This window comes from Antechinus flavipes, chromosome 1 (assembly GCF_016432865.1).
Source record: "Antechinus flavipes isolate AdamAnt ecotype Samford, QLD, Australia chromosome 1, AdamAnt_v2, whole genome shotgun sequence".
Taxonomy (NCBI): domain Eukaryota; kingdom Metazoa; phylum Chordata; class Mammalia; order Dasyuromorphia; family Dasyuridae; genus Antechinus; species Antechinus flavipes.
Window position 1 is genome coordinate 500,706,708 of NC_067398.1, and position 12,061 is coordinate 500,718,768.

The 12,061-nt window shown below is 31.1% G+C and overlaps 1 protein-coding gene across 3 annotated transcripts in view; it reads left to right on the plus strand.

The window, feature by feature from the left end:
* The window catches only part of SMCHD1 (structural maintenance of chromosomes flexible hinge domain containing 1), a 259,470-nt gene that overhangs the window by 49,334 nt on the left and 198,075 nt on the right, over positions 1 to 12,061 (plus strand). For all 3 annotated transcript variants that reach the window (XM_051970385.1, XM_051970387.1, XM_051970386.1), the window contains exons 9-18: positions 394 to 487; positions 1,888 to 2,098; positions 5,018 to 5,138; positions 5,224 to 5,407; positions 5,661 to 5,858; positions 6,650 to 6,763; positions 7,524 to 7,630; positions 8,544 to 8,626; positions 9,383 to 9,496; positions 11,944 to 12,021. In XM_051970385.1, coding sequence (XP_051826345.1) covers positions 394 to 487; positions 1,888 to 2,098; positions 5,018 to 5,138; positions 5,224 to 5,407; positions 5,661 to 5,858; positions 6,650 to 6,763; positions 7,524 to 7,630; positions 8,544 to 8,626; positions 9,383 to 9,496; positions 11,944 to 12,021 — 1,304 coding nt within the window. The remainder of the gene's footprint in view (positions 1 to 393; positions 488 to 1,887; positions 2,099 to 5,017; positions 5,139 to 5,223; positions 5,408 to 5,660; positions 5,859 to 6,649; positions 6,764 to 7,523; positions 7,631 to 8,543; positions 8,627 to 9,382; positions 9,497 to 11,943; positions 12,022 to 12,061) is intronic.

Sequence of the window (12,061 nt, forward strand, 5' to 3'; positions counted from 1 at the left end):
AAAAATAGCTGAGGCACCAGATTTAATTAATAGTCTCAATTCAAAACTTGGAAGACTAGTAATTGTCAGTAATTAAAATCTGGGCATACCTACCCTGTATTTAATTCACTAAGTTTTTTGTCTTTTAATCTTGAAAGAGACAATTTGTCTTTTAGTTTTGAAAATAATTGCAGGAAGAAGTTCTAAAATTTCAGGACATATACTTCAATTTCATTGTTTTTAGAATACTGCATTTGGGAAAACAGATGTTTGTCCCAGTTTGAAGAGTGGTAATTCAGTTTATACAAAAGTGAGGTAAAACTCACATCGTAATGACTGCTTTTTTATAGAAAATTGTAAAATAAAATAATAATTACATATAACTCAGTATAAAGTTGTTGTTCTCAATTCTAGACATATTTATCATTACTATATTCATGGACCAAAAGGAAATGAAACAAATGCTGCAACAAAAGAAGTTGGACCGTTCAACAACATTGATATGGAAGTAAGATGTAAACACATTCCACGTATTTCAGTTTGTAAGGTCTCTTATTCTAGATCATGATGACTAGATAACAAAAACACATGGGGAAATTCTTTTTCCCTTTTTCTTTTACCTAAATAATTTGTTAGGAGGGTGTCATTCTCAGAATCTTAAATGTTGCAAGGACCTGCATAGTCGCAGAATTTCAGAGTTGAATATCAGTGTTTATCTAGTCCAAGAATCCCTTCCATGACAATTTTTCCTTCTACTGAACCTAGATTTTCCTCTTTGCAGTATTTATTCAAGCTCTTTTTAGTCAGTATAAGCAGAACAAATCTACTTCTTCTCAGTGATAGCTGATAGTCCATCTACTGGATACACATTATCAACACAATGAATTAATATATACCGAGTCAAATGGGAGTTTCTTTGGATAATTCTACTACAGAGAATCTTAAAAATTGATTTTAAAATATTAATAACTACTCTTAAAGATTAACTGCCATTCAGTGTGTTTTAAACCCACTTACTTGGTTTATTGGCTAATTCTTTTCCCTTCATTTTGCCCCTAAAATTAACATAAGAGGTTTATCACATGTTTTTGAAAAATCTTATTTTCAACATTTCTTTGATTATAATAGATCAGTAATTTAACCTTATAAATAAAGAAAATAAAGTTTTTGACTTATTTTTTGATGATGTTATGCAGTCTGGGTTTTTGTGATCTCATTATTCTAGGTATTCCTTAACCATCACTTTTGTAATGCATTTTCACGTTTTGTTAGGATAAAATCAAGCTCACTGGCTGTAGTTTCCAGATTGCATTTTTTCTCCTCAGAGGTCACTGATGCTGGCTCAGCCACATATCTACCAGGTTTTTTGTTTTTGTTATTGTTTTTTTTCCCCATATCTGAGAATCTAAGTAGTTTGGGCTTCATTATTTGACCTCATCTAGGGGAGTTAGGTGCTCTCTCACTGGTACTATTTATTTTTTTTTCCTGTTAATCCTTGAAAAACATTTAGTAACATTTCTTCCTGTACTTTTATTCTTCATGTTTTCTTCTGCTGCTTCTGGCCTCAAAGCTTTAAGATTGCCTTAGAATGTAGTGAGTTGGTTCTCCCTGGAAGTCTTCAAGCAAAGTCTGAATTGCTAATATGATGATTGTCATCACTGCTTTTTATCACTAGTAGAACTACCTTGAATTAAATACAGCTTTGTGTTATTTGTGTTCACTTGTAATTTGCTTCCTCCACTATTGCATATAATTTCTTTTTCTAAAGTTTAATTTCTTTTTTGAGATGATTAAATATTCGCTTAACATCCTTAATTGTGGCTTACCATATTGTAGTTGGGTACAAGCAAAAAGTTTTTACATTTAAGTTGTATTTAAAACTTATTTGAATGTTTATTTTTGTTCTAGATTTCTATGTTTGAAAAAGGGAAGGTACCTAAGATTATCAACCTTAGAGAGATCAAAGATGACATGCAGACTTTATATATAAATACAGCAGCAGATAGTTTTGAGTTCAAGTCCCACGTAGAAGGAGAAGGTGTGGTTGAAGGAATCATTCGCTATCATCCCTTCTTATATGATAAAGAGACTTATCCTGATGATCCATGTTTTCCATCAAGTATGTTGATCCTCTGTCCTACTTTTATAAAGTTGTGGTTCAAGAAAAGTGCTTGGGTTTTAAAATGAAGAGTTGGAGAGGTCATTAAGGTGCATATATATACATATTTTGTATATGTAGATATGTGCCCTAACAATAAATGGGTACAGAGAACTATGTTTTTCTAAACTCTTGTATTTTTTTAAGAGTTATTTTTGATTTTTCTGTTATTTGTGAACTGGGAAATGAAATAACTGCTTGTTTAGATTGTGTCCAAATTAAGAAAAAAATTGGTTTCATTTGAAGGCCTGCTCAGGAGATCTTTTAAATGAGTCAAGTTTATTAAGCTTCAGTATTTGAATTTTGACATTTCATTTGGTAGATCCATTTTTGTTTTTGGTTGATTGCTTGTTTGTAGCCAAATTCTCCCAACATTTTGGATTTTGATTATATTATTTCTGGAAAAATAAAGTATTACTTCTCAGTGGTTCTCAAAGTATGGTCTAGAGAATCCTGGGGATCTCTGAAACTCTTTTAGAAGGTCTACAAATTCAAAAATAGTTTTTATTTTCAATATGGTAAATGTCTGTAAATATAATCCAGATAAACAAAAACTCTTTGGAGAGATCTTCAATGATTTTTAATAGGATAAAAATACTGAAAACAAAAGTTTGAGAACCATTGAGAACCACTGATCTATATGATGCCTACTCTCATTCAGAGTAGATAGGTTGTTGTAGTCTATTGATGGCTGAATTATAACATAGTAAGATATTCTGTAACATATCCAGTTATACATAATTCATGATTATTACTTGAATGATCTGACCTTGTTTACTTTTTTAAAATCATAGTAAGATTAAAATTTCCATTAACAACAATTTTTTCCCCACCTAGTAAGGAAATGGATTGACAGAGATACCACCACCATTTTAGTAGTTATTTTCAGAGTGAAGATTCTTGAAAACGTTGGCAAAATTGTAGAATACAAAAGGGATAGATAGACCTTCTGAGGTTGGAGATATAGGGAAGTGCTAGGAATCTGCTTTGAAAGGATTGCTTTAAAACGGTTAATTGACCATCATGTTTATTCCTTAATTATGCTTTAGGTTTTATGTAAATTGGCTCTCCTTATATGAGTAGCCTTACCATCCCTGGTAAGGCTACTCCCTACCATTCCTATGAGCCACTATTATAATAATATTTAGAGAAAACCATTGATTAAGAGTGTTAACTTCCACTTAGACCAATTGTAATGTTTTTGATGATTCTATAGTCTGAGAATATTTATGTTTCCCTTTTTTAAAAATTACATTTTATTTTTGTCACTGAACAAAAATTTATTTGTTCGCTTTTATTTCTCCTTTGTACCAAATGCTTGACCTACTCAGGTAAACCCATGTTATTATCATCTTGGATGTGAGGTAGCTCTTGATTTTCAGGTTATTTCTGTTAGTAGGATGGAAACAAATCCTGAATGGAATCTCATTGTATAGTTTCCATATTCAATTCCACCAGCATTTGTTAACCGTATTTAACCCGTGTTTATTTGTAATAAAAATACATTTTATTTTTTATTATAGTAGCTATTGCTGTACCAGATGCTTTAGGAGAAGGCTCTTCCTTCATAGAGCTTTACAGTTTGCCTAAACTATTTGTACTGTTATTACCAAAGGGAAAATTATTTATGTCATTGAACAAATTTTATTAATTGCTTCCAGTCATTGTGGACAAAAAGACAAAAGAAACAATGTTTGTCCTTAGGTTCTTATTTTCTGTGAGGATAGGCAATCTATATACCACTAAATACATAGAAAGTTTTAGGAGTCACTAATAGCTTTAGGGGGATGAGGAAAAACTCAAGTTGGAAATGATATTAGAATTGAGGTTGGAAGGAAGAAGTGAGAAGGGCATGGAGATGAAAGGGAAAAGAAGAGAAAAAGCATTTGTTAAGCTCTTGCCATGTCAGGCACTGAACTAAGCATTCTCATTTCTCTCTCACAACAATGCTCTGAGTAAGTGTCATTGCAGATTTACAGTTGAGGAAACTAAGGCAAAATTTGCCCTCAGTCACATAGCTAATAAGTGTGTGAGTCCAAATTTACTCATGGCTTCCTGACTCCAGACCCTGTTCTCTGTTCACTTTGGTACCTCTTTGCTTTGTGAAGACATAAAGAAGGGAAATAGAATGTTAACTGTGTGGAACATCAAGAAGAATATTTTGACTAAAAGAAAATAATGTGTGATGAACCTGGAAAGATAGACTGAAGGCAAATTGTGAGGGGCTTTAAGTGACTTAGAATGACTTTATATTTGGTCCCAGGAGATTTGAATTTAGATGAGACTTTAGGGATCATTATCTACTCCAATCATTTTGTCTTATGAATTAAGAAACTGAGATCGAAGGAAATTACTTTGACTTACTCAAGGCTACATAAATATAATATAGACATTATCTATATTATAGAGAGAAGAGAAGGGTGCTGAGGATAGATTCTTGGGGAAACACAGGGGAAGAAAAGGAAAGATAATAACTGAGCAAAGGAGACTATAGAAAAGGAGTAATCAAAAGGTAGCAATGTTATGAAAACATAAGCTAGATTTTAGATTATTTTTATGTGCTTTCCTGGGAACCTAACTTTTATTCTTAATGAAATGAGAAAATTCGCTTTAGTACCCACAGTTGACTTTTAAGTAAGCTTTTAGGATAAATTGGGGACTGCTGCCCTCTATCCCGTCTTCCCCTGTTTGTAATCCCCTCATATATTCAAAATATACAAGTAGATAGGCATATCTTAAATTTTTGGAACTTTTTCTTCTCCATTATCACCTAAAGACTTTTCTTGAGATTTGGTAGCTATCTCAACAGAAAGTTATTGTAAATCTTATTTATATGATCTCTTTATAGCAATAACTTTCTTTCTTTTGGATTTGGTCTAGAATTGAAAGATGATGATGATGATGATGACTGTTTTATAGTAGAAAAAGGAGCAAGAGGGAAAAGACCTATTTTTGAATGTTTTTGGAATGGAAGATTAATACCTTATACAACTGTAGAAGAGTAAGTTTTGATTTTCTCTAAAATAAACTTATGTTGTGGCTTAGAACCCAGTGCTTCTACTAAATGATTTTCTCTTTTATTTAAGCTTTGACTGGTGTGCTCCTCCTAAGAAGCGAGGTCTTGCACCAATTGAATGCTACAATAGAATTTCTGGTGCATTATTCACTAATGATAAATTTCAAGTCAGCACAAATAAACTGACTTTTATGGATTTGGAACTAAAACTGAAAGATAAGAATACTCTTTTTACAAGGATTTTTAATGGACAGGTAACATTTTGATAGTTTAAATTATATTTTTGTTTATATAATTGTTGTAGTTTAAATTCGAAAAATTCTAGTGGCATTTTGTGCCCTTTTTTCTACTTTGTTTCTGTAACTTACATCTTGTTTCTGATAGTCACTAATAAAAGTATTTCCCATTCTTTTGCTGTAGAGGTAATTATGATTACTTCTGTGTATTTCTATTGTTTAAAAGAATAAAGAATTTAAAGAATCTTCCCTTCCACCCCAAATTTTACAGGAGCAACGAATGAAAATTGACAGAGAATTTGCTTTGTGGTTAAAAGATTGTCATGAGAAGTATGACAAGCAAATAAAATTTACACTTTTTAAAGGGACAATTACACGAACAGACCTTCCTTCTAAAAGAATGCAAAGTCCATGGGCTACATACTCTGCAATAGAATGGGATGGAAAGACATACAAAGCAGGGCAATTGGTAAGTTTACATTTTGGCATGTATGTTTTTAATATTTCTATATTTTACAAGGATATGTCTCAGGGAATAATTATAATTTTATTAAAGGAACCAAATGATTGTTATGCCTGAGCTAAAATTTCTGAAACAAGTGCTAACATTTAATTACTTTGAGTTTATTCATAGTGTTCTTTATTTGTGGCTAGGATTATTCAAATAAAAATTTCACGTTTTAATATTCATATTCAGCAATTTTTCAAGTTTTTACAATTCATGTATTTCATTTCTCATTTCCAATATGGGTCAGGTAGTTTTTTGGGGGAGAGGGTGGATCTAAAAATGGAGGTATATATATATATATATATATATATATATATATAGGCAAGTATTCTTAAATATAATGAGAGTCTCACCAAAGCTAGAATGCAGATTTCAGATCCAATGCTTTTCCTATCTGGCGTTATTTTGATTAAGAGGCAGTCTAATCTGGGATATGGGCATTGTTTTTGGACTTGGAGTAAGAAAGATCTGGTTTCAAATCCTGCCTTAGACATGTGATCTGGCAAGTCATTCAACTTTTGTATACTTTAGATAGCTCCTAGACTTTATAAATTAAGTCTTTGGAGGAGTTGCAGCAGGCAGTGGGAGTTTCCTATCTTGACAAAATTACAAATTTGAAAAGCTATTTCATATTTGAGTTTTATATGAAGTATTAAAGATATGCCTATTTGTGTGTGTAATTTATATTTTCATAACAGTTTCTGAATATTGTGAATATTAATTCTGTGGATTTTTTTGTTACTGAATATTAGGTTAAGACAACCAAGACACTTCCACTCTTTTATGGAAGCATAGTAAAATTTTTTCTTTATGGTGATCATGATGGAGATGTATATGCCACAGGAGGGGAAGTTCAGATTGCAATGGTAAGGTAACAAGGAATGAACAAAAATTATTTAATTTTGGCACTTTATGATTCTGGATTCAAGAAATGTTTAAAAAAAACAACTAAAAACAAACCAAAAAAAAAAACCCTTTCATTTTAATTTTTTATTTAATATTGTTCCTTTCTGTTGGCTCATACTTGTATGGAAATCAGTATTAGTTTTAGAGTATCTCAGATATATTTTATCAAGCTTGAAAGGCCTTAAGTATGAGACATTTATCATTGGAAGGTTAAGCTTCAGGAAGTTAAGTTTTTTGGTGATAGAACCTTGTAGAACATTTTATCAAGTTGTTGAGGAATTGGATGTCAGGTGGTTAAATGAAATATTATCTCTGAAAAAAAAAAACTGCATCTTTTGGAGTACTGAATTAAGATTTTGTGTACTTTTAAGCATCAATTACTGGCAATGATGTGATTTTTTTTTCCTAAACCAAAATGTTGTTAGCTTAGATTTCTATTCCTGTATTTCATTGTTGATGAGATAATAGTCATTACAAATTTTTTTTGGTTGTTGTTCAGATTAAATAGCTTGTTGATCAACATAGATCAGGATTTTTGGATATGTAAAGAGGTTATATGATAGCAATTTTTTAATATAACAGAAGTATCTGACAGATATTTAATATTTAACCAGATTAAAATACATTTTTTCTGGAAGTTGAGTTCTCTTTATGAAATGAATATAACTTGTTTCTGAAATGCTTGTTCATTTTAACATTTATTGGTTTTTATATACTTAGGAGCCTCAAGCTTTATATGATGAAATTAAAACTGTTCCAATCACAAAACTTGATAGGACAGTAGCTGAGAAAACTGTAAAAAAATATGTAGAAGATGAAATGGCAAGGTAAGATTCATTAAACATGAATGACATTAATTTATTAGTAGTATGTTTTACTGATTTTTAGCAATTTTGTTAATATAGGCCAGTTGTTACTATAGGCTTATTGTATCTGTTATATTTTCTGTATTGATAAGACCACCTCTTCCCTCTTTTCCACCAAATTGCTTGATATTTTGATATCTAATGATCATATGCAGTTGACAGTTCTTGCATATTGATGGCTTGCCAGTATGCAAGACAAGCTCTGCCAGATTTTACTTAAATGTTTCTAGGATGAATCTTGTGTCTTAGGAAAATTAACCACCTGGCAGTCTTTAGTTTGGCATAGGAATTTGATATAAGCAGTAATTGTTATAATAATATTGCATAGAAATTCTAAGTTTGTATTGTATACGTAAGGGAAAAGAGTTTCATATTTAAAATGTGAACTTTAAGTATGCTACTAGAAAAATTTTAAAAACATTGTTAAAGCTTAGCTGGATTACTTAATAGGACTATTATTATTATTATTATTTATTTATTTTTTTTTTTTGGCATGGCTGATTTTTTTTTTTTTACCTAAGCATCATTAAGTTTTTCTCAGTATTGTGTGGTACTAAAAAATGATAAAATATTATAATATTAGAATTCATATTTTCACTTAAATAATTTCTTGGTTAAGGAAAATTAAATTATATAAAATAAAACTAAGTGCACATACAAGCAAGTGCAGTTCAATCTCTCATTTTGTTTTCAATTTACTCTTATGAATAATGTGATATTTAAGTAGAAAGGAATTGGTTTCTGCTAAGATTCATTTAGTAGAAATTCCATCTTAAAAAGACGTGTTGACTCAATTGGACAAGGAATTTTTTTTCTCCTGTTAATCATTGACATATTTTATAAATTGGAATTGCATATGTTATTTTGGTCATAGACTTCCAGATCGTTTATCTGTAACTTGGCCTGAAGGAGATGAATTGTTACCAAATGAAGTCAAGCCTGCTGGGACTCCTATTGGTATGATTTCTGCTTAGTATTAAAAATGAAACCTTTTTGGCTGTTTCAATTTTCTAGTATCTAAGCATTAAGGGAGAATTTTTAATTCAGTCTTTACCGCAAGTCACTCTTTGCTCTACTCTATGCTCTATGTAGTTGCTAAAATGTTTTTTATTAAACTTGTTTATGTTCTTCTACTTAAAAACTTCTTATAGCTCCATGCTACTTTTATGATAAAATAGCAGCTTTTAAAAACCTTCACAACTATAGCACAATCTATCTTTCTATCTTCATTTTGTCTTACTCTATTTCTTGCATGCCATATGCAGTCCTACCAAACTTAACTTCATGCCATTCTTCACAGTGAGACTTTCCATCTGACATTCCATCTTCTCTATTTCTGTGCCTTTGTATTAGCTATTCACTCAGTTCTGGAATTCTCTCCATTACCTCTCCCTCAGAGACTTTATTTCCTTAAAGACTAAGCTCCACCATCACTTCCTATTTGAAACATTTCCCCCAATTGCTTCTGCCCTATCTTACAAAATCACCTTGTATAGATTTTGTGTTTATACACTGTATATTCTGATATATGAACGTTTTCTTTTCCTTGATACAGCACAATCTTCTTGAGACTCTATTTTTGTACCCTTCATATTGTGTCCAGCACATAGCAGACATGTAATAAATGTCTAATGATTGATTAACAGTAACTAACTTGAGATTCTTGTAGCTTTATGAATCTCATTTTTCTTTTAATATTTCATTGACATATAGGTGCTTTAAGAATCGAAATATTGAATAAGAAAGGAGAAGCCATGCAAAAACTTCCTGGTACAAGTCACGGAGGGTCAAAGAAACTACTAGTTGAGCTCAAGGTTATTTTACATTGTAAGTAGACAAGTGCATGTGATAACCTCATTACTGTTTTTTTCATAGGCAGTATAGATTTGTGGGTTTCTTTTAAATTCATCAAGTATTAATGGAACTTTTAGAAACATTTTTCTTTTTGATCTCTTAGTGAAGTTTAAGCTTATTGGGATGTAATCTCCTTTAAGTCATTAATTCTGTTTTCATCTCTTATTTTACCAACGCCTGGCTAATGTCTTGCATGTAATAAATGTTTAAAAGATGAGTATTTAATTGAACTGTATGAAAATGCCAATTATAAACTTAATTGTAATTTTATTTCTTTGCTATTCCAAATAGAGATGCTATTTTTTATACATGTGTGGATACTTTTCCTCTTTTTTTGTTCTCTTTGGGGTATTGACCTAGTAATTGTATTTCTGGCTCAAAGAAAGTATTCACCCAACCAGAAATATTTGGAGCATTGCAATTGAAAAAAAAATAAAAATAAAGACACGTTTTAGGATTTTGATTGCCACAGCTTCAAAGCTGTTATTCTGTGTATAATTTGATCATAACAAGGCCTTCTTTGAAAGAGATCTGGGGGAGGGGATGTGAGAGTTCTACTGGGATTTGGATCTTGAGCTCTAGTGATGAGACAGAATCATAATAGAAAGAGGTGCTCTAGTGATTGACCAATAGCAGTTGGCATGGACCAATAAGTGAAAGAGAAGGATTATAGATGTGTTGACAAAGAGGACTATATATATAAGATTATGGACTAGGAAGTCAGTTAGCTTTGGCAAATAGTTTGACCTCACCATTATTTAGCTATGTGACCTGAAGAAAATTATTTTACTTTGGTGCTTTTAGTTTTATTCCTCTGTAAAATGAGGATGGTTTGATTAGATGGCCTCCAAAATCCTTTTTTTAGATTTCATTACAAAATCTTGTTACTCTGAAGTGAGGATATAGGAGCAGAGCTCACTTAAGAGGATTTGATTCTTGATTTCTTTCTAGTGACCCACTTTAGCAAGGCCAGAATAAGGTATCACTTGCCCTTTGATTTTCTCTTTGTCTACATACTTAAAACAACAGCTTAGTCACTAATCTCACTAGCTTGTTCTAAAGATCTTTTCAGTGTATGTCTTGAAGGATTGTTTTGAAAGGGTTTGATAGCAGAGTTCATGTTTTCCTGATTCTTTCCTCTGTAGAGGACAAGTATGGCATCTCTCTGAGATAAGGTCTCATCTAATAAATTCATCCTATTTTCTAGTATTTTCTTTGTACTCAATGTATGTTTGGGCCTGAATTATAAAAATGCAGAGAATTTGAAGATTGTTCCTTGTTGGTAAACTTAAAAGTACAAGTGGAGGACAAGATACATAAAATAGTTTTTGGACATTTCTAAATAGTTTCTCACCCAGCTGCCTCTAATTTTTTGTTTCCTTAGGAAAGTCATCATTTTTCTTTCACCTAGAAAACAAAGGAATTAGACTAGATGAGATCTGCCCGATTCCTTCTCTAATATTGTGTACTTCCATGGCTCTGTTAGATTTAATTTGAATTTCAAATACTATTAACAAACCATTCAGTTAGAGTTTTTATTGTCTTATGTCTCATTATGTGATCTCTTTGACTAAAATATAGATAGGTTTAATAAGTGCTGGGAGGGACTTCATTCATGTCTGCCTATGCTTGCCGACTTTGAGGTTTGGTAAATGGTTCAGATGGAATATAAGTGCCATATGAACTCAGAACAATGGAAATTTTAATAGAGGAAAAAATATCATATTTCACTTATATGCCATTGTGAAATGGCTTTCCTTTCTTTGCCCTTTTACTCTTCATCTTCCTTTCCCTATCCTTTTCCATTTCATCTCTTTCTCAAAGAAAAAATATTTACAGTTAAAACAAAATATTCCATAATAAATCCACAAAAATATCCTTGTACAAGTTTGAGAAAAGTCATGTTTAATTAGGTGACCAATTTCTTTGTCTCTGACATATCTTCTAAGTAGTTTTTTCCTATTTTCATATTATATATAGCAGCAATTGCATGTCTTGATAGTTCTAAAAAATAATTTTAAAAAACCTTTTGTTTAATATACCTATGAAGTTCAAAATTAAAGTTTTTATTTTAAATGTAACTTATTTATTGGAATTTTTTTTCTGCTAATAAAGCAAGTGCTGCTATCCTATAGCTTTTTTAAAAATATAATTTGAATTATATTATTAGTATTAGTATTAAAAATTGAAAGCAATATTATTAAAAAATAGTAAATGACTGAAAGTTTTATTCTTGTTTGTCTTCTTATCAAGATATTTTCTGATAGTTTGGGACTTATTTAAAAAAAGGTGGAATAAATGAAGCTCTGTGTGTGTGTATATATATGTGTGTGTCTAATTCATTGGCTGAATTCACAAGTCCCTGCTCTTCTTCTATTGGATTCTTAATTATAATTTTATTTTTTTCTTTTTCATTTAAGCTTCAAGTGGGAATAAAGAAATTATTTCACATATCAGTCAGCATGGGGGCAAATGGCCTTACTGGTTCAAGAAAATGGGTGAGTTATCCTTCAGAAATTAAGAAATTTAACAATTATT